This window comes from Arachis ipaensis, chromosome B2 (genome assembly GCF_059453495.1).
Source record: "Arachis ipaensis isolate K30076 ecotype BB chromosome B2, ASM5945349v1, whole genome shotgun sequence".
Lineage (NCBI taxonomy): Eukaryota > Viridiplantae > Streptophyta > Magnoliopsida > Fabales > Fabaceae > Arachis > Arachis ipaensis.
Window position 1 is genome coordinate 122,204,858 of NC_142437.1, and position 27,720 is coordinate 122,232,577.

The window sequence follows — 27,720 nt, forward strand, 5'->3', positions numbered from 1 at the left end:
AGTAGAGGGAAGGGACATACGTTGTAATTCAAAAATATTTCTAAGCTCCTTTTCTGAAGTTAATGCCAGACAAATGACTTTTTCCGGTATATTACTCGATTTGATTCCGCACATAAGTAGTGGTTTTGATTTTTGAATTCAATTGTCGTAGGAAATTAGGATTTGTTAAATGTCGAAAAAGAAAAAATCTTTTACTTTCATATTAGATATTCCTTTTTTAATTTATTGAATAAAATAAATATGACCAGAAGACTAGAACGTAAGAGTATTTCTAATACTAGTTTTAATTATAATTTTATTTTAGATTTTATAAGATAGCACATAAATATTTGTGGAATCATTTATTATAAATAATAATTTAAAATTAAAAATAAAATTTATTTTTTTAATTTTTAGTCTTAATTCAATCAAAATTTTATATTATTTTTAATTATTTTATAGATATAATTATACGAATGATAAAATTTTATTAGTTTTTTATCAAAGTGTACCATATCTTTAAGATAATATTGGTTTTATTTCATCAACTAACTTTAATACAAACTTAATTTTAAATGAATTCACTTTTTAAAAGTACCAAAAATAATACTCTAAAAATATTGCTCTAAAAGATTAAAATATTTACTAGCTAATTAATTGCATATTTATTTTCTACATATTAATTAAAAGGATAGATTAGGATTGCAAAATTAATTTATATTAGGTGAGTCAAATACTCAAATGGATAGTAGTAATCTATTCGTCAGACTCCAATAAACTTAGAGTTTTGCTCAATCACTTTGAAAATAGAAATTTTCAATACAAATCCTCTTATTATTTTAAAATAATTTTAAATTAAACTTAATTCTTTAAGAAATCTAAATTATTAAAATAAGTCAGTTTATAATTTATCAACGTTGAAAAATATATATGGATAATAGAATATTTTATTTTCGAGACTTTCAGCTTTGATTTTATTTGTTATTATATATAGTGACATGCAAGCTTTTTAATTATGTTTAGTTTTCTCCACTCATGCAACAATATATTGGAGGAAAATACTGGTCGAGATTAGGAGTCACAATTGGTAAGGTAAAGTAGGGTAAGGTTTAAATTCAATTTTCTATCGTTAAGTTGAAATTTTTATATAAATTTAATTTTAATTTATTTGCGAGTTGAGAATATTTCAACTCTAATTCTATCCGTTCTTAATTTGCGGATACTAGATCTTATCCACAGATTACTAAAAAGATGCAACATTATTATATAATTTAATAATAATTTAAAATAAAACTAATTTTTATGTAAAAAAATATTAAATTATCAATTAATAATCTTCTCTTAGTAACTAAATATCTTTTATATTTAATGAGAAGTCTTTGATTCAATATTCATTTAAAAGATATAAAAGAAAAAACTTATAAAAAAATAAAAAGAGAATAATACTAAAAACTTACTTTTTTTCAATTAACAATATTATTCGATTAATAATATTAGTCAGTCTTTTTAAAATTATTTTATTTATCTTAAATTTTAAATTTTAAATTATAAACTTTTTAAATTATAAATCTAAAATTTTAAATCTTCAAAAAAGTAAAAAAATTTAAATTAAAAAAGATAACTAATATTAACTCACTAAACATTTGGTCTCTATTTTTGTTTTTAAATTAAATGAACCGGTGAATAAGTTAGAGTTAAACTAAATGCATACACTTTTATGTCATATTTTAGGTTAGAATCTATGATACATGACTGTGTATGATATGCATGAATATAAATAATGATGACTATACAGTAATTTTCTTTTTAAAGATGATTAAGGACTGTGACAAATGACAGCTTGATTTAGATTGAGTGAAGATTAGGTTCAAGCTTTCATCTTTGGTAATTACTATAGGAAACATTTCAAGTGCATCGGAAGTACCGGTGCTCCAGTTGTTTTAACCGTTGATCTGAATTATAAAAAATATATATAATATATATTAATTAAAATCAACAGTTAAAACAACTGGTGCATCGGTATTCTCCGGTGCACCTGAAATGTTTCCATTACTATATATATCCTTGTCAGATGTCTAAAAAGTATTGTCTAATTACTAAAATAGGTAAAATAATTAATTTTAAATTTAAAACTATAAAAACTAAAAAATTTTAAATATTTTAAAGTTACTATAAAAAATAATTTAGGCAAAAATTAGACACCAAACAAAAGACACTATAAAATTAGCCATTACATAATTTTGAAAAAGGAATCTATCGACATAGGATGGGTCGGCATCAATCCAATGAACATGAACACACATGCCAAGATTCCAAGCTCTTGGTCTCCGTAAATTTTAAGGGTATTATTATATTATTTAATACAGAAACTAATTAATACTGGAATAATAGATTGTGAAACTTAATTAGTGAATGTATAATTGTGCTAAAATTTCGGCAAAGGCATAATAGAGAATAATATCTTTTTGATAATCTAGAAGAAAGAATTGGTAAAAGCCCTTTCAGCAGCCTCGATCTCTTCATCAGTTCATCATTTGCTTAGGTGTTAGTGGCAACATTATTATGTGAGATTAAGTGCATGTTTGGGCGTCATTATTTTGTTAAAAAAAGATCTTTTTTTAATAAAAAAATATTTTTTTTTATTTTTTAACGTATTTGGCAAATTTCTAGTAGTAAAAATAAAAGCACTAATAAAATCAAAAAAAGATCTTTTTTGAGAAGTTGTAATTTACTTGTTTGGGTGAGCTTTTTAAAAAAGATCTTTTTTCGAGTTATCTTTTTTTAAAAGATCTTATAGAGAAGTAAAAGTAATTTTATGTTTGGATATCTCATATAAAAATGTCTTTTTATCAATCAATTACGTTTGGGTATAACAATATAAAAGTACTTTTTTGTTTATTTATTACATGAAAAACATCTTTTTTTTAAGGAAAAAAGATCTTTTAAAAAAAGATGTAAATTACAGCTTCTCAAAAAAGATCTTTTTTTTATTTTACTAGTGCTTTTACTTTTACTACTAGAAATTTGCCAAACACGTTAAAAAATAAAAAAAGATCTTTTTTCATTGAAAAAAGATCTTTTTTTAACAAAATAATGGCGCCCAAACATGCACTTACATCTTTTTTTAAAAGATCTTTTTTTTTAAAAAAAAAGATGTTTTTTATGTAATAAATAAACAAAAAAGTACTTTTATATTGTTATACCCAAACATAATTGATAGATAAAAAGATTTTTTTACATAAGATATCCAAACATAAAATTACTTTTACTTCTCTATAAGATCTTTTAAAAAAAGATAACTCAAAAAAAGATCTTTTCTTAAAAGCTCACCCAAACAAGCCCTAAGTTAAGGCTTAATTTCTAGGTTATTTACTTGGAGATTGGTTTCCATTTGTAGCGATGAGCGCAGTTAGTTGCATAAAATGTCTATAGAGGCTGATTTTGGCTTTCCATTATTGTTAACGATAATATTAAATTAAAACTGACTAAAATTTGTCTTATTTAGTATTTATTAATTAATATAATAATTAATAAATATTAAATAAAATAAAATTTTAATAATTTTGATTTATTTTTTTTATTGTTAAATATTTTTGTATTATTAATTGAGTTAAGCCCCACTTTGGTTTTTGAGATTGGCGAATTAAACTGATTTAGTCCTCGAAATTCCAATTGCACTAAATTAGTCTCCCAAATTCAAAAAAGTGTACCATGTTAGTCCTTCTCCCAATTTCTGTCACCGGAGCACTAACGCCGTCAGTGACGTGACAATTTCTTGCCACGCTGGACAGAATGAAACGACGTCGTTTCTAATTTAGCGCTAAACATCCCTTTAAACGATGTCGTTTGTATGTAATGGGAAATAAAACGTTAGGCACCCTTTTTTGTTTCTACTCTTCCTCTTCTACTTCTCCATAAACGACGCAGAGAAAAAAAAAAGCTTCTCTTCCATGAGTGACCCAAAGTAGCAACAAGTGGCTGCAATAGAATTTGTCGAGACTATTGGAACACAACGTTCGCTGTGCAATTATTGGAAGAGTTCGTTTGCCACTATAGAGATCTTCTGTGTCGTCACTAAGGTTAGTGAGGATCAACAGTTTTTTTTTTTTCAAATTTAATGGAATGCTGTGATGGTTGTTGATCATGATTAAGTGTTTTGTATATTGTCAGTTCACAAGTTTTAAAGCTGATTTTGTGATAGGATTTTGTTTTGATGTTTTGTGGGACTGTGTTTAGAATTTTTTTTTATGCTCTGTTCTAGTGGTGGAAGAATCAGCAAGGTGTCAAGGGGTTGGTTCAAGATTTGGTTAGTCGAATTTCACCCTAAATTGTTCTTGTTGAAGAAGATAGCTTCCATATATGTAACCTGTAGTCTAAGCATGACTTATAATTACTTTTTGCTATGTGCAGACTTGCTTTCTAAACTAACAAGACGAGAGATAGCAGCAAAAATTAAACCCGACCAAGATATCGATATATACATGAAGGTGAAAGGAACTAACTCCATGCTCCACTGGAAAATCTGCATAGCAAATTATAAAGCATTACTATTTCTATAGAAATGAACTTCAGCAATTGATTCTATTATACATTACCACCTTAGCCATACTCTTTCCTCTTAAGTTCAGTTAAACTGTTAATTTTAATTGATACACAACCTTTTAATCTTATTGCCTTTCTAATAATACTAGGCAACAGCATCTGAAGGCCAGGAAGCAAACCAGATGATAACAGAATATATACTAAAGCTGACATCTTCAACTTCAAGTAGTTCTGAGTTCTGATTTCTCACAATATTGCATCATCACAAATGCAAATACTGTCCTTATGGTTTCTACTATTTATCTAATTTGTGATTTACAGATCTTGGATTTAGAAATATGTGCTGATACTCTAATAGGGGATGAAATGTTGCGCAGGATATCCGAAAGACAAAGAAAGCGTGTTACCACAGGTAGTGATCAAACTCAGTCCATCAATTTTATGTGTAATTCTATTTCAACTTTTATGAGTGACATGCAAAAGGTAATAATTTTTATTCATTCATTATATTTATTTCCTTCCATGGTAAATAGTGTAAATAAACTTGTTGATTTCTTGTATTATTTCTTGTTGGTAATAATCTGAATGGATTCTGGATTATAAATAGTGTAAATGAACTTGTTGATTTCTTGTTGGTAATAATCTGAATGGATTCTGGATTATGAATAGTGTAAATGAACTTGTTGATTTCTTGTTTGTAAATAATCTGAATGGATTCTGAATGGTAAATAGTTCAAATGAACTTGTTGATTGGTCTGAATAGGACTTACCAATAACTTGTTGATTGCACAATCAGCCTCATCTTGGATATTATTTTATTGGAATAGGCACCACCTCAAAGGCCATCCAAGTTGCAGACCAGGAGGAAGTCCTCACCACCATCAGGACTGGTCACCATGGATCCACTGCAAGGAGCAAGCTCAGCCACATCTTCCAGACTGGCCAACTTCTTAAAATTTGTCCCAACACCTGGTTTCAAGCCCCCGAGAAAGAAGGAATGAAGATGTAGTTGAATTAGGAATCTTTTTGTGAATCATACTTTTGTTTTTTGGCTTCAGTATATGACAGTAGACCAATTATTATATTTGAAAACATTGTAAGCTTGATGGCACTATCTGTCTTTGTTATTGGTGTATTTTGGATCAAGAACTAGCTTTTAATTAGGTTGGGGAGGTGTCACTAATATGGCAGCTGTTTTGCTTGTTAATACTCATGCTGAAAACTCATTGTTAAGTTAGCATCTTATTATTATAATGACAAATTGTTCTACCTTTAATTATGCTACTAACAGGTTCTTCTTTACAATATTTTTTCTATCATTTTGTTGGATGACAAAAACAGAGTTCTTGGTTTATATTTAGAGCAAGACTACCAACTTCAAATAATTCACAATGACACTTTTTCTTTTGTCTACTTTACAATAACTCTAAAACATAATCATCCTCAAACCTTAAATACCAACATGAAAACAGCAACAAACATTATAAACAGAGCCAACAATAACATGTACAATCTATGGGTCCTAACTTCAACTTCTAACTTTCCAATTCTCTAGGCCAAATTGACCCTCACTTCATCAACATTCTCGGTAGCAGTCACCCTTTCACCCCGATGTCTTCTTCTCTAATGTCAGCCCAGACAAACAAACCACACCACCTTTTTTCACTGACATTGTAATTAGGACACCCAAAGAATGACTTGTTAGAGTTAACCTCTGTTGTGGACCACCGGAGAACAGGGCAGCATCCACACTCACACCACTCTGAAAAACTCGATGCTCTATTGGTTCCTCTGGAGATCCTTCTGCTTGACCACATGGAACTGTGGCTCCCATTTGCACTCATGATCCTAAACCCAGAAAGCTGCACAGCGAGGAAGAAGACAAAGAACTAGGAAAAGTGGGTAGAAGAAGAAGAGGAAGAAGTTAGGGCAGAAATCTTGGTTATAAAAGGGGACAAGGACTAAATTGGAGCTAATCAAATTTGAGTGCCATGTCATCTAATTGTTGCTGGGTCCAGCGTGGCAAGAAATGGCCACGTCACTGACGGCGTTAATGCTCCGGTGACGAAAATTGGGAGAAGGACTAACGTGGTGCACTTTTTCAAATCTGGAGGACTTATTTAGTGCAATTGGGATCTTGAGGACTAAATCAGTGCAACTCGCCAATCTCAGACCAAAGTGGGGGCTTAACTCTTATTAATTACAAGAATCTCATGAATATATATATATATATATATATATATATATATATATATATATATATATATATATATATTGTGATTTGCATGCAAACTTAGTTTGTACAAAATAAGGTCAATATTAATACAACAATGCTAGGGAACTAAGAGGGTATCAACAAAAAATCAGTTAAATGTCTTTGGGTAAATCCAAAATTTTTACATAAATGGTGTTTATGTTAGGTATTAGGATGTTTTTTCTACTAAATATCTGAATGTTTCTTTTTTATACTAAGAATCAGGATTGTTAGAAGTTCCGTGATCTCCACCCCTATTCTCCAACATATCATTCAGAATTTTAATTTGGGGTGAGAAGCAATTAATATCAAATATTATAAATTAAAAACAAATAAAATTAATTAAATATAATTATAAATTAATTAAGTTGTTTACTTTTTGGCTGATCACTTTTTAATTCGATATACTTTTCCATGTTAATATTGATGCTGGAACGAAGTCGGGTTATGTTATAGTGGATGGAGAAAAGCTTCCCAAACAAGTCTTTATTTGTTTTTAGAATAAATTATGGATATTAATTATTTAATTATTAGATAAGTAATTTGATATATTTAATTAAATTATTTAATATAAAATATATTAGATATCTTTATATGCATAACACCATACAAGGTGCGTTTATTTAATGGACGTGTCTACCCAAGACATAAGTACATTGGTATATATTTGCTATTTGATTGTGAGACAAAATCTTGACAGTTACAAAAAACGTAAAGATACATAAATATTTTTATTTTAAATTTATAAGGTGAAAACTCAAGTGCAGTCGATTTCACGTGAAGTTGATAGTTGAGAGCCGTTAAATAAAAATTTAGTTAAATCAGTCAAATTATCTAACTACTCTCAACTATCAATTTTACTTAAAGTCGATTGCACCTGAATTTCTACCAATTTATAAATCCAAAATTATGTTTAAATTATGTTTAGATTCTTCTTCTTTTTCCTTTTTTTTTCCGCTAACACTCAAAGCACAATGAGTTTAACCTCTTTTTTTCCTTGTTAGTCAGGCTATCACGGTCTCTCCTCCCTTGCCATTAGGCCACCGTCGCCTCTCTTCTCGGTGTGCCCTCAGACCACTGTTGCCTCTCCTATTTTCTTGTTACTAGCCTATTACCATCTCCTTTTTTGCTTCCCTTCCACTTAAATCAATGTCGCTTCTCCTTATATTAAATTTGTTGGATTAAATTTGTTATTTAGTTTTAAATTGTTAACATAATTGTTTAGTTGAGATAATAATTAATTGTTAATGGTAGTAACTTAGTTAAGATGATGACTGTAAAATGATAGTACTCTGATTAAGAATAATATTAATATTTTAATAAAATTGTGATTTATGTGTTTTATTTTGTATTTATATATCAAACAAGTTAAAAAATATATCTTATTATTTTTATGTATTTATATATCTTAATATTTTCATGTGAAGGGATGCTCAAAACAAACGCAGCCATACTTAATGGCAGGTAAAGCAACTTATAAAGCCAAATGAGGAGTTGATTGTGTTGATCTTCAATTATATACAAATAAAAATAATACAACCTCATTAATTTCTTATTGACCATTGATCTTTAAATATAAAGAAAATATTAGGAAACAATAATTTTAATATACAATGTGTACAATAGATAACATAGAAAAATTAAATTGTAATTAATAACTAGATTTTTGATTAATTTTAAATTTTAAATTTTAAAAAATTAAGATTAACAATTAAACCTTTAAATACGTACAGTTACTCAACATCTCATTAAAATTTCACACCCATTGGTATCTGACGTTGACGCCGCAGCGATTCCCGGCCGACCGTTATGCCGCTGCCGCGTGGTTCTGGCCGACCAAAACCGCACGTGGTCTCTCCGTTGGCGTATCGGATCCCTCGGCAGGTCCTTCCTTTCTTCCCCGTCGCCGCGGCCACTTTCGGTTATCGCGCAACTAGCAACTGTTCAACACTGTACTCCCTGAATCCTGGCAGCCGCGCTCAGATTCAACTCGCACCCAATGGCCTTTGTGAACGTTCCGTTACCCTTAGAAAGTAACAGAACTTCGTCGTTGACTTTCAGGAGGTCTTTTTTCCACACCTTCATCACGAATGCATCACACGCGATTCTGTCCACGCCTTTCGCCTTCAGCTCTGTTGACTGTTGGACGTGCTTCTGCAAGCAGGTTGGTGTGAAGGGCTCCTGGGACGGCAAAAATGATGGCTTTTTTGCCCTTCGTTAGGTCGGAAATGATGATGGTTTGAACTTCGCCGGCGTCATCTAGGTAGGAGAAGGTCGCTTCTGAAAAATTTGAGATAGATCTAAACCCAACAAACAATCATCCAGATATCTATTAAAATAAACATCCGACTACCTAATGAAATGAACATCTAGTATTTGTTAATTATATATACTTAAACTAACCATCCTCGTAAGAATTACAATAACCATTTGCCAACCTATTGAACTGAACATCTATCAATGGACATGGATGCGACTGTGGGACTACGAAATTAAAATTTAAAATTTAAAATTGGGGAATTTAAAATTTAAATTTAAAATTTAATGATTATTTTATTGTATATTTTGAAAAATTTGGTAATAGGTAGAAAATAGTTAAAATTTGAAAATGAAGATAAAAATTTTTTGTTATTAAAATTTAGGAGATTTTTTTTTTAATCTACGGTAGACCAATAAATCAACTCATTGTATACATTGTCTCTCATAAATATAATAGCGACGTGAGTCATACATGAGACAAAAACAATATATATTAGAGTAGTAGGCAACTTGCTAGAGATTTCTTTCAGTACCACGCGGCGGCTGAGTGGCACTTCTAGTCTAGTGCTAATTCATGGTGACAAATGTATATATGTTTGGCACTGCCACATTCTTGCAATATAATTATTCAAAGGCTAAAATGATTATGTTTATGGTTATCGGTGCCAAGCTCTCCATCATTCTGCTTTATTGCTTTTAATTAGTAATCACTTTCTATCTATTTCCTTCTCTAATTTCCAGTTGCACAAACGTCCTTTCTATCAACATGTTTTTGCCAATCACATGATCGATCTTATCTGTACTTATTCATAGTTAAAGACTCATATGTGACCTAATTATCTCACATCCATGCATTATTTATGATAAAAACTTCCTCTTGAAATGTTTTGAATACCACAATCATCATTTCTCTTTTTCTTTTTCCAAATATGCCAAAAGTAGGGATAAGTCATTGTACTAATTAAAGTTGTGTTTTACTCCTATACATGTGCCTTGGTTACATTCTTCAATGATTTTGAATACTTTTCATTATTTAAAAGAAAATAATTTTTTATTGTTGAAGAAGATACTCAATTATGTAAATACATGAAGTGAATTTTGGTTCTGAAGAAGTTACAGGTTGGAGATGTGTGCCTTTTGGTGCATATCAAGTGACAAGAAACACTTTAGGCCTTTAGTATATAATTAAATAGTGATTAGTGGTAGAGTGACAGGGCAATGCAAGTGGCCATGAATTTCCAAGCCCAAATCAAATCACTGTGATAATGTGTCTAGTTTTGTTAGTCAAGGCAAGATTTTCAGTGGTGGTGAGTTGGTGACTGCCACAACATACAACCACTTAATTAGAAGGATTTGGACTACCGCCCACTGATTTTATTATTAGAACATGTGACTGAAGTCTGAACCCTTCATTGACACCAAATGGCAGAGAATGTACTATATACATTAGTACCGTGTTGTTGTAGCCAAGTATTTCCATTTGCCATAACAAGTTAGAACTAGATATATACACATCAAGTATGCTTGGCTTGTGTGTGTTGATTGCAGTCAATGGCATTCTTCAGGAGACAAGATAAGAATTTGTTCATCGAATCCATTCACAAAAGAGATGATTAATCATCAGGGAAATCAGAAAAACCATTTGATACTGTGCATGGAATTCTTGCACAGTTCAAATTTAGAATTCACAATATGTTGATCACTACAGTAACAACAAGGATACAGCATCATATATGTAACTTGTACTTTATTTTCATTCACATCCAGCAAAGCTTATTTATAATATATATCTGAATTCATAAGTAACCTTATACATACTAATTTCTTATAACTCAACAATTTCACTACTATCCGTAGTAGCAGAAACAATTTCTAATCCCCTGGCAAGCATGTCAGAATGATCAATAGACTCATGCTTCTCTTCCCATACATTGGTCATGCTGTTGTAAACTTGAAGCATTGTTGGCCTATCATCTGGAAAAGGCTGAATACACTCACAAGCAACTTTGACAAGAGTAAACACTTCATTTTCAAATCCTTTCCCAATAAGAGACTTGTCAATTGCATCATAAATAGTTGAAGGGTCAACAGATAAGTCAGCAGTGTTAGATAAACACACCAATTCCTCCAATGTTTTTCCGGTGACCAGCTCAAGAAGCACACTACCAAGATCAAAAACATCCTTCTTGCCATCCTCTACATAAAATGCCATGCCTAGATCATCATGCTTGTTGGGGTTCATAAACTTAGCCTCTCCAAAATTTGATAGTTTTGGTTCAAAACTCTCATCAAGCAAGACACACTCAGAAGATACATTAAGATGGACAACATGCCAATTGCAAGTGTTATGAAGCCAAGATAAGGCTCTAGCCATACCAAGTGCAATCTTGATCCTCTGTGGCCATGTCAATATCAGAGCCTCAGATTCCACAGGATGCAACCATTTGGAAAGTCTTCCATTTGATGTATATTGGTACACCAGAATCCTTTCCTTATTATCCACACAGAATCCAAGCAGAGGAACTATGTTTCTGTGTTGAAGCTTCCCAAGAATCCTTATCTCTAAAAGAACTTCTCTCTCAAACAGTTGAGAATCTGATAGCCTCTTAACAGCAAGGTGCCAACCATTAGCTAGTACTCCCTCATACATTATTCCCATTTTTCCCACCCCTATGGCATTGTCAATAGAAAAGCTTTCGGTAGCATCATTGAGTTCTTCTAAGTTCATAGTGGATGTCAATCTTTCCACTAGTACCGCTATCTGTGGATTCAACTCAAAACAGTCATGATTTTTCTATGAAAAGTGATGAAGACTAAGTTCCATTCATTTCTTTGGATACTATAAAACAGGACAAGACAGAACCGAACACATTTATTTTGGCAACCCATTACATTCCATATTCTTATAACATGGCAAGATGAGACAAAGGGGGTGGTTGAGGGAGTACCTGTTGGGTTCCATTGTGTTGCAAGTGCAGAGGTAGCAGTTGGCGTATGTGATAAACAAGCGGTCGCATCTTCCACCTTATGAGGGAACAAACATATTTCAATGTATCTGGGTGGTTGAATTTGGCGGGCTTCATGTGTTTCCTAGTCCTAGAAGAAGAACGGAAGCACATAGTGCGCACAACAACACAAACGATGAAGGAGAAAACAAAAGCAAGGAGGAGGGCAACCTTAAATGTTAGGTGCAGGTGCAGGTGGAGGTGCTTGTGCGAGGAGCACGGTAACAAAGAAGGCCCTCCACAAAGCCCTCTATTATTACCATAGCTAACACTTCGACCACTTGGGAAGTTAGGTACTGGTCCTGACAACTCATTATTGGTCAAAGACAGTGTCTTAAGCCTGCGGAGACTCGCAAATTCTGGTGGGATTCCACCACTGAGCTTGTTGTCATCAAGCTTGAGATAATTCAGGAAAGTGCAGTTAGCCAAAGATGGTGGAATCTCTCCGCTGAACATGTTACTTGAGAGATCAAGGGTGGTAGCATAAGTGAGGATTGATGATATATCAGAAGGGATGTGTCCCGATAAGTGGTTTATAGAAAGGTCCAAGCCAGTCAAAGATGAACAATTCCGAATGCCCCGCGGGAACTCCCCCTTGAGACCCATGTTCGATAGTTTCAGATTGAGCACTCTATTTTCATCGGGATGCCAGCAATCAACACCAGTAAATCTACATATGAAACCTTCGGTGTAGTTGCTGAAGTCCCAGGATTGTAAGTAGTTATCTGGATCTTCCAAGGACTCCTTGATGGATTTCAAACAGAATATATCTGTGAGAGTAGCATGGCCTGGTGTGAAAACGGTGGCGAGCAAGAAACACAAGAAGGCTTGGATGATGTACAGGAGAATAATACCCATTCTTTTATTGATATCTTGGTGACTGTCTCTATGTAATGGAATGTAGGATTAATTGATGAGAAAGTTCTTCACAAGGGAACTCACATGATTACATCAAGTTTCCTACCTCATTGCTTGGACTTGGAGCCAAAAAGAAAAATACACTTCTGGTTGACTCTTGAGTCTTGACCAAGATACATATTCCATCCTAGCAACGCAAACGGACCTAAATTCGCCGGACTGACCCGCGTAACCCGCGTAACCCGTCAAAAAAGGCGGGTTGGCCTGGAAAATTGGAATTATCAAATAGTAAAAATCTGCCTAACTCGCACCGCTTAAATCGCGGACTTTAGCAGGCTTTGGCGAGGCGGGGCGAGCTTTCTCGCTGGACTTAGTATTCTTTTGGCAAGAGGTATTTTTATAATTTTTTTTTGCCAAAACCCAACTTACAAGAGAATGAGGATGAAAATTGAATGTTTTGGATTATGTTTATTTTGTTTTAGAAACAATATTTATAATTACAAAGACTTTAATGTTTGTGAATATAAAAATTATAATTTGTTTATATTTTTAAAAATTATAATAGTTAAAAGTAAAAAACATAAGAGATTTTTTTATGCATTTATATATATTATTTAATAGTTAAAAGTAAAAAAAAAAAGAGAGAGAGAGGATATTTGGCGGGCTTAGCCCGCCGGTCCGCCAGCCCGCCGTTAGGCGGGGCGGGCTGGGATTCTGGAACCACCTCACTAGACGGGGCGGGGCGGGCCAGCCCGCCAAAGAGCAGGCTTCTCGTGGGACGGGACAGGCTTCCCCGCTTGCCACTATATGTTTTCTCATTGTATCTTCCAATAATGCTTCTTTCTAGCTCCAACTGTCTCATAAGCTGATAAGCGGCCCACAATCGTCTTTCCTTCTAAATTAAAATAAAAGTGACTTTTAATAAATATAAAAGGATAAAATATACTTTTTATTTCTTAAAATTAGGCAAAAATTTTAAAAATATTCTTAAGTTTTAGCTGTTGGGGGTATATTTCATGTAAATAAAAATATTTTAGGACAAAATCAAAATAAAATAAAACTTATGAATATTTTTAAAATTTTTGTCAAACTTCAAAAACAAAAAATATGCTTTACCCAATATAAAAAGTAATGCCACTATACTATCGACAAAATTTATTATTATTTGTCTATTAAATTTTAAATTTTAATATTTAAATTATAAATTCTAATAATATAAAAATTAAAGTGTTAGTTTAAAGTTTGATTAATATTAATAAAAAATATAAATTTTGTATTATAAACTTGTTTGGGTATTATTAAATTGATAGAAAAAAAATTTTGAATAAAAAAATACTTTTTCTTTTTTTTAATGTGTTTTACAAAATTTTAGTACTAAAAGTAAAAAAACTAGAATAAAGCATTTTTTTTAAAAGTTATAATTTATAATTTTTAAAAAGATTCTTTTTTTACTTGAAAGAAAGATATGTTTAACATAATAAATAAATTAAAAATATATTTTTATATTATTATATCCAAACATAATTATTAGATAAAAAATATTTTTATATGAAATATCTAAATATAAAATTATTTTTATTTTCAAAAAAAATCTTTAAAAAAATAAATTTTTTAGTGTCTATAAAAATTATGCCTAATTTGTCTAAAAATAGAGATAAAATAAGGTGAGACCCACCTTTTATGTTTGAATTATATGAGTGAAATATAAGCAGTTAAGCACTATAAAAGATACCTTTAAAAAAATCACTTGAAAAAAAAAAATCTTTTTTATAAAAATTTATCTAAATAAGCTCTATTTCCCAAATAATAAAAATTACAAAAATTATGTTTAGTAGACAATTTTAACATTTAAAATAATTTTAGTAAATATAAATACTTATTAATAATAAATTTATATTAAATTGTTTAGCATTCAAAAACACAAATTAATTTTAAAAACTATGTTCACAACCATTTTAAAAGGCTTCTTAACTTTTGAATGAGCTTCTTTTTTTTCCAATAAATTGATAGCTACAGCAAATAGCCCAACAGCGGAATAAGTCCACACGCGCAATTGATATATTTATGTCAGTCAAATTGTTAATGTCCCAGAGTCTCACATTGTTTGATATATAATTGATATTAATTAACTAACAGAAAATGGTGCGAAATATTGAGCGCTATTAACTAATAGAAGTAGTCACCAAAAAAAAACTAATAGAAGAGATATTTTTTAAATGCAATATACAAGAAGGATAGAATATATTTAGCTCTAAATATACTGTTACATTTTTGCGCTCTAGTTATACCCGCTTCATTCTGTAGCGTTAGTGGTTTAATTAATTTTCTATTAGCATGGTTAAGAAAGTTATCAAATGCTATAGATTTCGATATGATTGTACTCCGTACTCAAAGAGAATGAGAGAAGGAGAAAGCGGGGGCGAGCGGTTGAGGGTGAAACAGGGTGAGAAAGATGGTCATGCCATCGGAAGAGATAAGGGGGAGAGCGTGGGTGGGTGTGTATCCGGTGTTAAGGAGGATTCTTCTCGAGAGGGGTTAGGAAAGCCATCCAAGGTTTCTTTTAGAGATAAAGTCATTGGTGCAGAAAAGTCCAAGGCCTTTGCATTAGTAGGGTCTTTATCTGGGGATGGTATCGCGACGGTGACAGGTAAGCAGGGTGATTCTCGTCCACCAAGTGTCAGTTTTACCAAGGAGGCAAAGAGCTGTCTAGCTGAACCTTATAAGGAAGCCATCGTGACCAAGGTGCTGGATAAGTATTATGGCTACACGGCTCTCATGCATAAGCTCCGGATAGTATGGCGCATCAAAGGAGGGTTTGATTTGTTGGACGTGGGATTTGGATATTTTTTGGTTAAATTTGATATTGCTGGGGATCGTGAGAAAGTCATTCTTGGTGGTCCGTGGTTGATAGACGGTCACTATGTTGCAGTAAAGCCATGGGATGTGGATTTTAGGCCATGCTAAAAATCCTTTGGATCAATGCTGGTATGGATTCGAGTCTCGGAACTTCCAATTTGGTGCTACCAGGAACAAGCAATGCTGCGAATTGCTTCTGTAATTGGGATTCCGGTGAAAGTAGATTTGGCTACTAAGCTTGCAGAAAGAGGAAAATATGCCCGAGCTTGTGTTCAAATTAATCTTGAGTTGCCTGTAATCAAACATATTATAGTGGAGGGTGTGACTTATGAAGTGGAGTACGAGAGTTTACAGTTGATTTGTGCTACTTGTGCACGGTATGGGCATGATAAATCGTTGTGCATGGAGAAGGAGTCCTTGGAAGGAAACATAAATTCCTTTGGTGATGGAAAAAATAATGAAGCCCCAACACTAGTGCCACACAACAATCATGAGATTCAAAAAGAGGCTGAATCAGAAGCTCGTGATTTGGGTGAGAAATTAGGAGTTGTTAAAGGGAAGGATGTGGTTACGGAATCATTGGCTCCTCACATGCCTGATGGTCTTGTTAATGAGGCATGCATGGATGATGGAGAGGGCTGGCAACAAGTGCTGCGTAAGAAAAAATTTACAATGGGCCAGTCATCAGGTTTGAAGGATCAAGATGGAAAGCAGCACAAGTTTGGTTCGAGAAGGGTCCAAGGCCCAATTTGCATGGTGATGGAGGCAAATCAACTGGCATTAGGATGGGGAAGCAAGAAAAACATGAAATTGCGCCATCTCCATCGCGCAGAACTCCTGCACGTCGTGGAATTTCTCTACGGAAGCGTCCTCGGCCTTCCTCCTTGCAGAACTCGCCAGTTGATAAAAATGGTGGCACAACGGAGGAAACCTTAGTAGATGGAAGCATGGCAAGTGCAATGTCAGGGTGTCCAAAGGTGGCAATTATTGAGGATCAGAGTGTGCCAGTACCGCAGGACAAACCACCTATTGAGGTTGGTGATTCTGTTTAGAGTTTATGTTCTTATTTATTCTGTCCCTATTATTTATGGATAGTTTAAATATGATTGTTTGGAATATTAGGGGTGCTTCTAATAAGTTAGCCCGGGTGCATTGTAAGGAACTTGTTAGGAAATTTAGATCTGTTTTCTTTATTGTGGTTGAAACTCACTCCCCTTTTCAGCATTTAAAATTATTTTGGGAAAGGTTGGGGTATCACTCTGTTGGTATAGTAGAGGCACAGGGGCACAAGGGAGGTATTTGGTTTCTATCCTCTATGAAGGGTGTTTGTTGTAAGTTCATTAATGCTTTTGATCAGGGTGTTACTGTTGAGGTTCACTTTGATAATTTAATTTGGAGGTGTAGTGGTATTTATGGCAGTCCTCAATTTAATAAAAGGGTTCTCCTTTGGGATTATCTTGTTGCACAATCCATGGTTTTTCAAGGACCTTGGATTGTTCTTGGTGATTTTAATGAAGTCAAATTTTCTCATGAATCTAAGGGCTGTCAATTTTCTCATCAAAGAGCAGACATGTTTGCTACTTCATTAGGGGATAGTGGTTTGTTTGATCTAAAGACTATCGGGAGGCAGTTTTCTTGGTACAGAAGGGTGAAAAATTATGTTGACGTGGCAAAAAAGCTTGATCGAGTCTGTATAAATAGTAGTTGGTTATCTATCTTTCCAGAGGCTTATGCAGAAGTTTTAAATAGGCTTCAGTCTGATCATTGCCCTATTCTGGTGCGTTGTAAAGGTCGTCCTCAGCCTAAAGGGAATCGACCTTTCCGATTTGTTGCTGCTTGGGCTACTCATCCTGGGTATAAAGATATTGTGAACCAGTCATGGTGGTCTGGTAATAGAGGAATTCATGGCAAGCTTTCAGAAGTACAGAAGAATTCACTAGAGTTTAACTCGAAGGTATTTGGTAACATTTTTGTTAAGAAATGTGAATTAGAGCAGCAGATTAATTATTTACAAAAGCGTTTGGAAGTGGTGGATAGTATTTATTTGCGTCAGAAAGAGCAACAGTTGCTTGATGATTATAATAATACTCTAGTGCAAGAAGAGCTCCTATGGTTCCAAAAGTCCAGAGAGCAGTGGGTAAGGTTCGGGGATAGGAATACAAGATTCTTTCATATTCAAACTCTTGCGCGAAGGAAGCATAATAAGATTCATGGCCTTTTTCTCAAGGATGGAGTGTGGGAAACTGATCCAGAGGTTCTGAGTCAAGAAGCAGAGTCTTTCTATAAAAGCTTATTATGTCATTTGGATGATGTTGATTTGGGTTGCCTTGGTGATGTGCCTCTTCCTTCTCTGAATGAGGAAGCTTGCAATAATCTTACGGCACCAGTTACTATGGAGGAAGTCAAAACAGCTGTTTTTCACATGAACTCTTTTAAAGCTCCAGGTCCGGATGGGTTTCAAGCTTTCTTCTTCAAAGAATATTGGGAGATCATTGGTCTTGATGTTTGGAAGATGGTTAAGCAGGCATTCTCCGGTGTTACTCTTGATCCGAGAATGTTGGAGACTTTACTGGTTCTCATTCCAAAGGTTGAATCACCAGTATCTATGAAAGATTTCAGGCCGATTAGTCTCTGCAATGTAGTTTACAAGATCATCACGAAGGTCCTTGTTAATAGGCTTCGTCCTCATCTTGCGGAGATTGTTGGCCCGCTTCAAGGAGGATTTATTCCGGGACGAGGAACTCCTGACAACATCATTATTGCTCAAGAAGTCCTCCACTTTATGAAGAAGACTAAATCAAAGAAAGGTACACTGGCCTTTAAGATTGATCTGGAGAAAGCTTATGACAGAGTTGACTGGAGGTTTTTAGCTCATACCCTTAAGAGCTTTGGTTTTCCTATTCCTACACTTAATTTGATTATGAATTGTGTCACTGCTTCTTCCTTATCTATTCTTTGGAATGGGAGTCGTCTGAATGGCTTTACTCCTAGCCGAGGTCTTAGACAAGGAGACCCTATGTCACCCTATCTTTTTGTATTGTGTATGGAGCGACTGGCATGCTTTATTAGTCATCAGGTTGATTTGGGCTTGTGGGAGCCGGTTGCTATTTCTAGAGGGGGACCAAGAATATCCTATTTAATGTTTGCGGATGACTTGCTTCTATTCTGTAAAGCTACAAAGAGACAAGTGCAAAATGTGATGTTGGTTTTAGAGACTTTTTGCAAAGCATCTGAGATGAAGATTAATGTGGAGAAGTCTAAAGCACTTTACTCCAAGAATGTCTCTGCAACAAGGAAAGAGGTTTTCACTGGGGTATCCTCTATCAGATTTGTCCAAGATTTGGGCAAGTATCTTGGAGTTACCCTTAGCCATTCTAGGGTGACTCGTTCAGCTTTCAATGGTGTCCTGGATAAGATTCGGAGTAGGCTAGCAAGCTGGAAAGGGAGTTTACTCAATCGGGCTGGTAGACTCTGCTTGGTTAATTCTGTTGCCGCTGCTATTCCCACGTACCAGATGCAGGTCTCTATTTTTCCCAAAGGAATCATTAGTAAATTGGAGTCTATGATGAGGAATTTTCTTTGGAAAGGACAAGTTGATGGAAGAGGATTGAATCTTGTTAGTTGGAAGGTACTGGTTACTCCAAAAAAATATGGAGGTTTGGGGATTAGAGATCCTTATTGTGTAAATATTGCTCTTCTTGGGAAGTTAGTTTGGACTTTTTTCCAGCAGCCAAACAAGCTATGGGTCCAATTATTGGATGCCAAATACCGATCATCTCTATATGACTGTTTTAGTTATCCTAAGAACAAGGACTCTCCCATTTGGAGGTGTCTTTGCAAGGCTTGGAAAGTGTTGAAGGATGAGTTTGCTTGGTGTATTGGAGATTTGAACCAGAATTTTTTGTTTTCTAGCTGGAGGAGAGAAGGACGGTTATCTAATGAGATGGATTATGTCCACATTTCTGATTCGAATCTCCGGATACAGGATATTTGGTCGGTTGGTAGGTGGCATTTGGATACTCTTTATTCTCCTTTATCTCAAAATTTGAAAGATAATATTCTCTCTTACAATCCAGATGAACAAGCAGGTCCGGAAGTGGGTTGGTATTGGAGTGGGTCTGCTGCCAAAGTCTCTGACTCACGCAATGGTTACTTGTGGTTGTGTAAGCAGCTGTTTGGTTGGGAGGAGAGGGAGAATTGGCTTTGGCTTTGGCGTCAGCTTGTTCCGGAAAAGCATAAGTTTTTGGCTTGGTTGTGTCTTAAGGAGGCTCTTCCTACTGCAACTTTTCGCTTTAGAAGAGGGATGTCGTCATCGGATAGATGTCCAAGATGTCTTTCTAGCCAGGAATCGGTTATACATTGTATTCGGGATTGTCCAAAAGCTCAGCTTGTCTGGCAAAGGTTGGATATTCCTTGTCATCCTTTGGATTTGAAGAACTGGTTCTTGTATCATAGCAGAGAGCACCCGTTTAAGTTCTTTTCGGGACTTTGGTGGATATGGCGAGCAAGGAATAACGACATCTTTAATCCCATGAAACTTGGCCTCCGGAAAAAGTCATTTGTCTGACATTAACTTCAGAAAAGGAGCTTAGAAATATTTTTGAATTACAACGTATGTCCCTTCCCTCTACTCTAAATGGTTTTTGGAATCCCCATCCATTGGTACTTTTAAGATTAATTGTGATGCTAGTTATTTTGGTTCGGGTAATAGTGTTGGTTTTGCTTGTGTTATTAGAGATTGTAATGGGAGCTGGCAAAGGGGGTGTTTGGGAATGATTGAGAGTAATAGTATTCTTCAAGGAGAATTGTTTGCTATTTGGAGAGGATATCTCTTAGCTTGGGATGTGGGTCAACGAGATGTTATTTGTGAGACGGATTGTATGGAAGCATTTAATCTTGTTACTCAAGATGGTTTTGGGTTTATTGATCCACTGGTGCTCAAAATAAGAGATATCATGCATTGGAATTGGCGTGTTGACTTTCGTTTGATTATGAGAGATGCAAACACGGTGGCAGATACTATGGCAAAGATGGCGATGAAGTTACAACTTTCGCATGTGGAGCTTCTTTCACCTTATGAGGAGTTTAAGAGTAGTCTTAAACGGGACTGTCCCTCTATTTAAGCAGTTCCTTGTTTTGTTTCTTTTGTTTTTCTTTGTTTAATTTATTTCAGTCACCGAAAAAAATGCTATAGATTTCAATAATGTTTTGTAAACAACTCAAATCAAACAATTATGTAGACAACTATATACATATATAAGAGAGAGAGAAACATGTATGTATAAATATAGTAGAACAGTAGAGATGTGTATCGAGTCAGAGAGATATCTCTCTCCTTTTTTATTAGTTGTTGATAAGAAATGTTATTATAGTATTTCCCTATAATTTTTCTAAAAAATAAACAAATAATGCATATGCGTAAAAATAATTGCACTTCACTTTAGATTGGCTTTTCACTTGATTTTATTCGTCGTTTTTGATAAATTAATAAACATATATGTCAATGTACCAACTACCAAGTGCTCCATAATTTGAAATTAATTAATTTCAACTAATGAAAATGAAAATAAATCATATTATTGTACTGCGCGTATCATTACAAACATAGACACATATCCAAGCGTTATATAGCTAGAGAATTTGGTTTTTATCCCTAGATGGTAACAGTACTAAACAGAAGAGTAAGAGGAACAGTGAAAGTAATGTTTATTATAGAGATGACAAGCTAAGGGGTATTAATTTGTGTGTGTAGTAGACTAGTAGTAACTATTTAGTACATGCTTGTGTTGATCCAATCCTCTCTACTTTATTATAAGAAAGTAAAAAGTAGAAATATGTATTATTGATGTAATTTTTTTCTAAATTATTATTTTATTATTGTGGATTAAAAATTATATTAAAGTTATGGTAAATTATTATTGAAATATTCATATAAGTGAAAAACATCCTAAGCCAATTAATAGTGAGATTTAAACATACAAATTGGGCAGAGTTGAGAAAGTGGAGGGAACACTAGAGAGAGAGATCCTGAATGTGATGGTGCTATGCCTTCTGAGTTCACTGGTGGAGTATTGCAAGATCGAGAACAAGTTTTACAGCAAATGGGGGCCAAAATAAAATAAATATTATATTATAGGAAACATTTCAAGTGCACCGGGGAGTACCGGTGCACCAGTTGTTTTAACTGTTGATTTCAATTAATATATATTATATATATTTTTTATAATTCAGATCAACGGTTAAAACAACTGGAGCACTGATACTCCTGGTGTACTTGAAATGTTTCCTATATTATATATTATATATATACACAATACGACAACTATGGTTATAATTCAACAAATTCATCACGGTCAGTAGCAGAAAAACTCTCTGATCGCGTGGAAGTGTTAGAATCACCGCAAAGTTCATGTCCCTCTTCCCATAGACTGCTCATTTTGTTGTAGACTTGAACCATTGTTGGTCTTTGTTCTGGAAAAGGCTGAACACACTCGCAAGCAATCTTGATGAGCATAAACGCTTCACTTTCAAACCCTTCACCAATAATAAACTTATCAATTGCACTATAAAAACTTGAAGGATTAGGAGATAGATTAGCATTGTTACATGAATTCTCCACCAATTCCTCATATAATTTTCCCGTGACCAACTCAAAAATTACATTACCAAAATCATAAACATCCTTCTTCCCATCCTTGATATAAAACGACATGCCTAGACTCTCATGGTTGTTGGGGTTCAAAAACTTGGCATCTCCAAAATTGGATAACTTGGGTTCAAAATTCTTATCTAGCAAGATACTCCGTGAACAAATATTCAAGTGCACCACATGCAGATTGCATAAATGATGGAGCCAAGATAAGGCTCTAGCCACACCTAGTGCAATGTTAATCCTCTGTGGCCATGTCAATATCATAGCCTCAGTTTCCAAAGGGTGCAACCATTTCGAGAGTCTTCCATTTGAGAAGTAGGGGTACACCAGAATCCTTTCATCGTTATCAATGCAGAACCCAAGCAGGGGAACTATGTTTCTGTGTCGGAGCTTACCTAGAATCCTTATTTCTATAAGAACTTGTCTCCCAAATTGTTGAGAATCAGTTAGTTTCTTAATGGCTAGGTGCCAACCGTTAGCCAATGTTCCCTTGTACATTATTCCCATCTTTCCAAACCCAATTGCATTGTTTATAGAAAATCCATCTTTTGCATCATTTAGTTCTTCAAACTTCATAGTGGATGTTAATCTTTCCAGTAGTAGAGCTATCTGTGAATTCTGTTAGGATTTGGTTGAATTAGTCCCACATTGCTCAGGATAGCAAATGGAGTGGGTGGCCTAGGCTATAAATATGAGGCTAAGTTCTCCATTTGTTTTTGCACCAGTCAGAAACACTTTAAGCTTGTATCTGATTTTTCTTTTTCTCTGTACTCTTTGATTAGAGAGTGTTGTGAGGTGTAGTTAGGTATTTGCTTTGAGAGAGTGTGGGTGTACTGGGGTGCCGGTGAGAGAAAGAAGTCTATGTGTTGTAACAATTTTCACATAGTGATATTCTCTGGTTGTCATTTGACAACGGCCGTGGTTTTTTCTCCGGTAATTGGAGTTTCCACGTTAAATTCTTGTGTTGTGATTGTGTCTATTTTATTTCTTTGTCAAAGATGTTTTCTCAAGGGGGAATGGTGTTTTATTCCCAACAAGTGGTATCAGAGCTTCGGTTCGGTGGGATTTATTCTTAGTATGCTCTGTAGTTGCAGTCTAGTCTGACCTTCCACATCAGAAAAGAATTTTGTCCTGTGGCTTGAGGTTGATCTTTGGTTGCTGTTGTTGTTGCTGGAAGGCAGTGTGATACTGTGAGAGTGCAATTTGGAAAGGTTCTGGCTAAGGAAAGACCTGGTATTTAAGTGTGTCCATTGTGACCCACCTCTCTTTCCTGGGGACCCTTCCTAGTGCACGGTCTACAGTTGAGTTATACTATTCCAGTATACGGTTGCAACAATGTCAGGATATTCAAGTGCTGTGAAGCTTGAAATAGAGAAATTTGATGGAAGAATCAATTTTGGCTTGTGGCAAATACAAGTCAAGGATGTGTTGATACAATCAGGTTTGCACAAGGCGTTGAAGGAGAAGATCTCTGGTTGCTCTCTCTATGAGAGAAGATGATGTTCTCTAGAAGACAAGAAGTATCCTCATGGTATTACCGCACTGCCATGGATAAGGATGAGTTGTGGCAATCGGGTCCACAATTGCACACGGGCATTGGTTGGCGTTGAGATGCAAGATGTGTGGCGGAGTTAGGTCGATGGCTGAAGAACTTCCAGGAAAAGCCAGTTTGGAAGTTGCACCATGAATTTTCAGCAAGGTTCCGATCTGTACCAAGGCGAAATTCTTGGAGTGGTCTAATTCCAAGTGAGTATACTTTCATGGTGGAGTATGATAGTTCTCTGAACTATGATTGTCGGTATAGACAATGGCAGCGAAGAATTGTCGGTGTTGACAATGGAAGCTGAAGATGTGTGACTATTTCAATCAAGGTGGAGATTGTTAGGATTTGGTTGAATTAGTCCCACATTGCTCAGGATAGCAAATGGAGTGGGTGGCCTAGGCTATAAATATGAGGCTAAGTTCTCCATTTGTTTTTGCACCAGTCAGAAACACTTTAAGCTTGTATCTGATTTTTCTTTTCCTCTGTACTCTTTGATTAGAGAGTGTTGTGAGGTGTAGTTAGGTATTTGCTTTGAGAGAGTGTGGGTGTACTGGGGTGCCGGTGAGAGAAAGAAGTCTATGTGTTGTAACAATTTTCACATAGTGATATTCTCTGGTTGTCATTTGACAACGGCCGTGGTTTTTTCTCCGGTAATTGGAGTTTCCACGTTAAATTCTTGTGTTGTGATTGTGTCTATTTTATTTCTCTGTCAAAGATGTTTTCTCAAGGGGGAATGGTGTTTTATTCCCAACAAGATTCAACTCACAACTATCAATGAAATTATCTAGATAATAAAGCTATAGAAATTCACTTAATGTTTGCATTCATGAAATGTAATGAAAATATAGTAGTCTAGTATATCTCTAAATTCAACCGATAGATCTCAAGTCATTTGGTTTGAGTTGATTCAGTTTATTACTAATCTTAATGTTTGGGTCAGTCAAGCAGCATCAATAATGGGTGTGATCGAATCAATATACAAGTAAATTAAGATCAAAAGGCAAAATAGAAAAAGCAACATTAACAATCTTCGCCTCAAGTGTGAACTAACACATCGAGCACATCAACTCCCCCTCTTCTTGAATATTCCTTTAAAAGAGAACATAAAATGATAAGATACCACATCCAATTCAAAACCTTAAAATACTAAGCTAATAGGTCTCTCATCTTATAAACTTCTCACTCTTCTTTACTTTCTTCAATGTTAAACTAATTTCATACACTTTTCACACTTGCAGCATTAACAAGGCTGCACTCATGTAGGAAACTAACATGATAAATGTATAAGTAGCTAATTTCATTAACATGAAGTCCCAGCTAGCTAAGAAATTATATGGATCTTCCAAGGAATCCTTGATGGATTTTAAACAGAATATATCTGTTTCAGTAGCATGAATGCAGAGCAAGATTTGGGTGAAGATGAGAATAGTAATAGTAATTCCCATTCTTGTTTTAGGACTCATACTTCCTTGCTTCATTTTGAAGATTTCCAATGGTCATATTTAGCTGTAACGTAACAAGAAGTGAATTAGTGAAGATTTCATCTTGGTACTCTTTCTTCCTCACAACTACTATATTTTATTATTTTATGAGTTTCCGCATTCTGACTCTTGACTCTTCTTGGTATACTTTATCCCATTCATTTTTTAGTAAATTAAGGAAATATCAATGTTATATGGTTTTTTTTTTTCTAATTTAGATTATGGTTATTTCATTATAAATATCAGTTTCCTTTTTTTTGGATGATATGTTCGTAATTTCACGGAATTGTAATTGTGTTTAGTCCGTGTTATTTTTAAGAGTAAAATAATAAATAAATCTTGAAAATTTATATTTTAGACAAATTAATTTTTAAAAAATATATTAATAAAATTTTTTATAATAATAAATGTGAATAAATTAATTTAAATTAAAATTTTTTATTCTAATTATAAGAATTAATTTAAAAATAATATATCTACACTTATTATCTTAAAAAATATTTTTAATTAATTTATTCAAAATATAAAATTATTTTTGTTATGAGAAAGAAGTTGATGTTTTGGGAGGATATTGGAAGGTGGGGTGAATTATCGGCGGTGGAGCTTTCGGTCAACACGCAGGGGGCGTGGTGTCTCTGCTGTCAGCAACACGCCGGGGGCATAGTGACGCGGCGTGCAAGGATCTGGCAGCACGCAGGGGCGTGGTGGAGCTGGCGGCGCGGAGTCTTGAGGTGCCTGCACCACGGGAGGCGTGTTGCAGTTGCTGCCATGCAGGGGACAGATCTCACCCTAATAAACAGCAAGTGGCCTAATGTTGCTCTATATAAAGAGCCTCTCCCAACTGCAATGTATACAAAGTGTGTTAGTGAGAGAAGAAAATCATTAGTGCATTACACCAGAAACAGAGGAAAGGGGGGTTGTGATTTAACTAAAAGGGGAAGGGTGTTGCTGCTCCACAAGGAGAAGGGGTGAAAAAATAGGCAGAAAAAAAAATATTATTTTGTATTTATTTTAAAAAATGGTTCGTAATTATAGTGCTTTGAAAGAACATATTATAAATTATTTGAATTATCCAATTTATATAAGTTGTTAAGTTATATTTTTATTGTGTATTTAAATTTAAATTTCTGTTATTTTTTGTTATTTAACATGTTAAAATATAAATTTTTTGTTAATTTTGAATTAATTTTATGTTATAAAAATACTAAAATAAAATATACATTATACTATATAATATACTAAAAATCTTTTAAAAAAATATATTTTTCTATGATAAAAATATAAAATAATACTATAGTAAAATAAAATATATATTCTGTAAAATAAATAGATATGTTTGTGGAACATATTCAAAATTTTAATATATAAATGTTACAGTAATAAATACATATTAGAAAAATATATACGTTGTTATTAATAATATTAGAGAAATATATGCTATTGATGCACGAAAAAAAATTATTTTAACTATGATACTGATAATGCACTGCACGTTAATTATTTTAACAAATAAAATATTAAAATAAATAAATATATAAATAATATTATTAAATGAAGTGATCACATACAAATAGATATGCTAATATTTGTTTATCAATAAATATATTTTTGTTGATGCAGCTTAACAGAAATTTATTGGTGCGTAAACTGGATCCGCCACAGAGTTGAAATCCGAGAGTCGAAAACTACTTACGCGCCACGGGATTCTACCACTTATCTAGGATTGGGATGATAAGAGGATTTCACTCATTGTTAGCTGCCCTGGTTGAAAGGTGGAGGCCGGAGACTCACACTTTGTACAAAAATATTTTGTGGTTCTCATCTTGTGCAACAGCGACCAGAAGTGTACCTTTGTACTTTCCATATAGGTGTGTTCCGTCAACCTGAACTAGGGGTTTGCAATGCCTAAATGCCCTAATGCATGGATTGAAACTCCAAAATACGCGATAAAGTATTTTTACCCCTTGCGCCTCTTCATTCCCATTGTACAGTGGGCGTGTTTCTATCTGGACAACTGACCCAGGCATCTTCTGAACTATAACCGAGAGCCACCACGGCAAGGCTTGGAAACTCTCCTCCCAATCACCGAAAACTTTCGCTATAGACTTCTGCTTTGCCAACCAAGCCTTTCGGTAACTGATGGTATAGTTGAACCTTGACTGGACTTCGCCTATTATAGATTTTACCTTGATGGACGGGTCAGTCTCGACCAATGGCCTTATAGCCTCAGCAACTGTATCCGAGTCCAACTTGGAATGATCCTGTGAAATCACTCCCATTGTGCACGTGTG

General features: G+C 34.2%; 2 protein-coding genes across 2 annotated transcripts; both read right to left on the reverse strand.

The window, feature by feature from the left end:
• Positions 1 to 10,764: 10,764 nt before the first annotated feature.
• LOC107626257 (probably inactive leucine-rich repeat receptor-like protein kinase At5g48380) lies at positions 10,765 to 13,045 on the reverse strand. Its single transcript, XM_016329095.3, has 2 exons — positions 11,983 to 13,045; positions 10,765 to 11,795 (listed from the first exon to the last, which is right to left on the reverse strand). The coding sequence occupies exons 1-2, from the start codon at positions 12,895 to 12,897 to the stop codon at positions 10,860 to 10,862; spliced, it is 1,851 nt and encodes a 616-aa protein (XP_016184581.1). The 5' UTR covers positions 12,898 to 13,045; the 3' UTR covers positions 10,765 to 10,859.
• A 9,036-nt stretch (positions 13,046 to 22,081) lies between these two features.
• LOC107627994 (probably inactive leucine-rich repeat receptor-like protein kinase At5g48380) lies at positions 22,082 to 27,708 on the reverse strand. The gene is made up of 2 exons (XM_021116561.2): positions 27,391 to 27,708; positions 22,082 to 23,023 (listed from the first exon to the last, which is right to left on the reverse strand). Exons 1-2 carry the CDS (start codon positions 27,706 to 27,708, stop codon positions 22,082 to 22,084), a joined length of 1,260 nt encoding a protein of 419 aa, XP_020972220.2.
• Positions 27,709 to 27,720: the final 12 nt, after the last annotated feature.

Bases quoted from the DNA above. Each gene is read 5' to 3' on its own strand.
- LOC107626257 (XM_016329095.3), bottom strand. From the start codon at position 12,897: ATGGGTATTATTCTCCTGTACATCATCCAAGCCTTCTTGTGTTTCTTG. The intron at 11,796-11,982 runs GTACTCCCTCAA...TTGAATCCACAG, and splicing joins AACACAATGGAACCCAACAG to ATAGCGGTACTAGTGGAAAG.
- LOC107627994 (XM_021116561.2), bottom strand. From the start codon at position 27,708: ATGGGAGTGATTTCACAGGATCATTCCAAGTTGGACTCGGATACAGTT. The intron at 23,024-27,390 runs GTAAAAATACTT...AAATCCTAACAG, and splicing joins GGAATGAAGAGGCGCAAGGG to AATTCACAGATAGCTCTACT.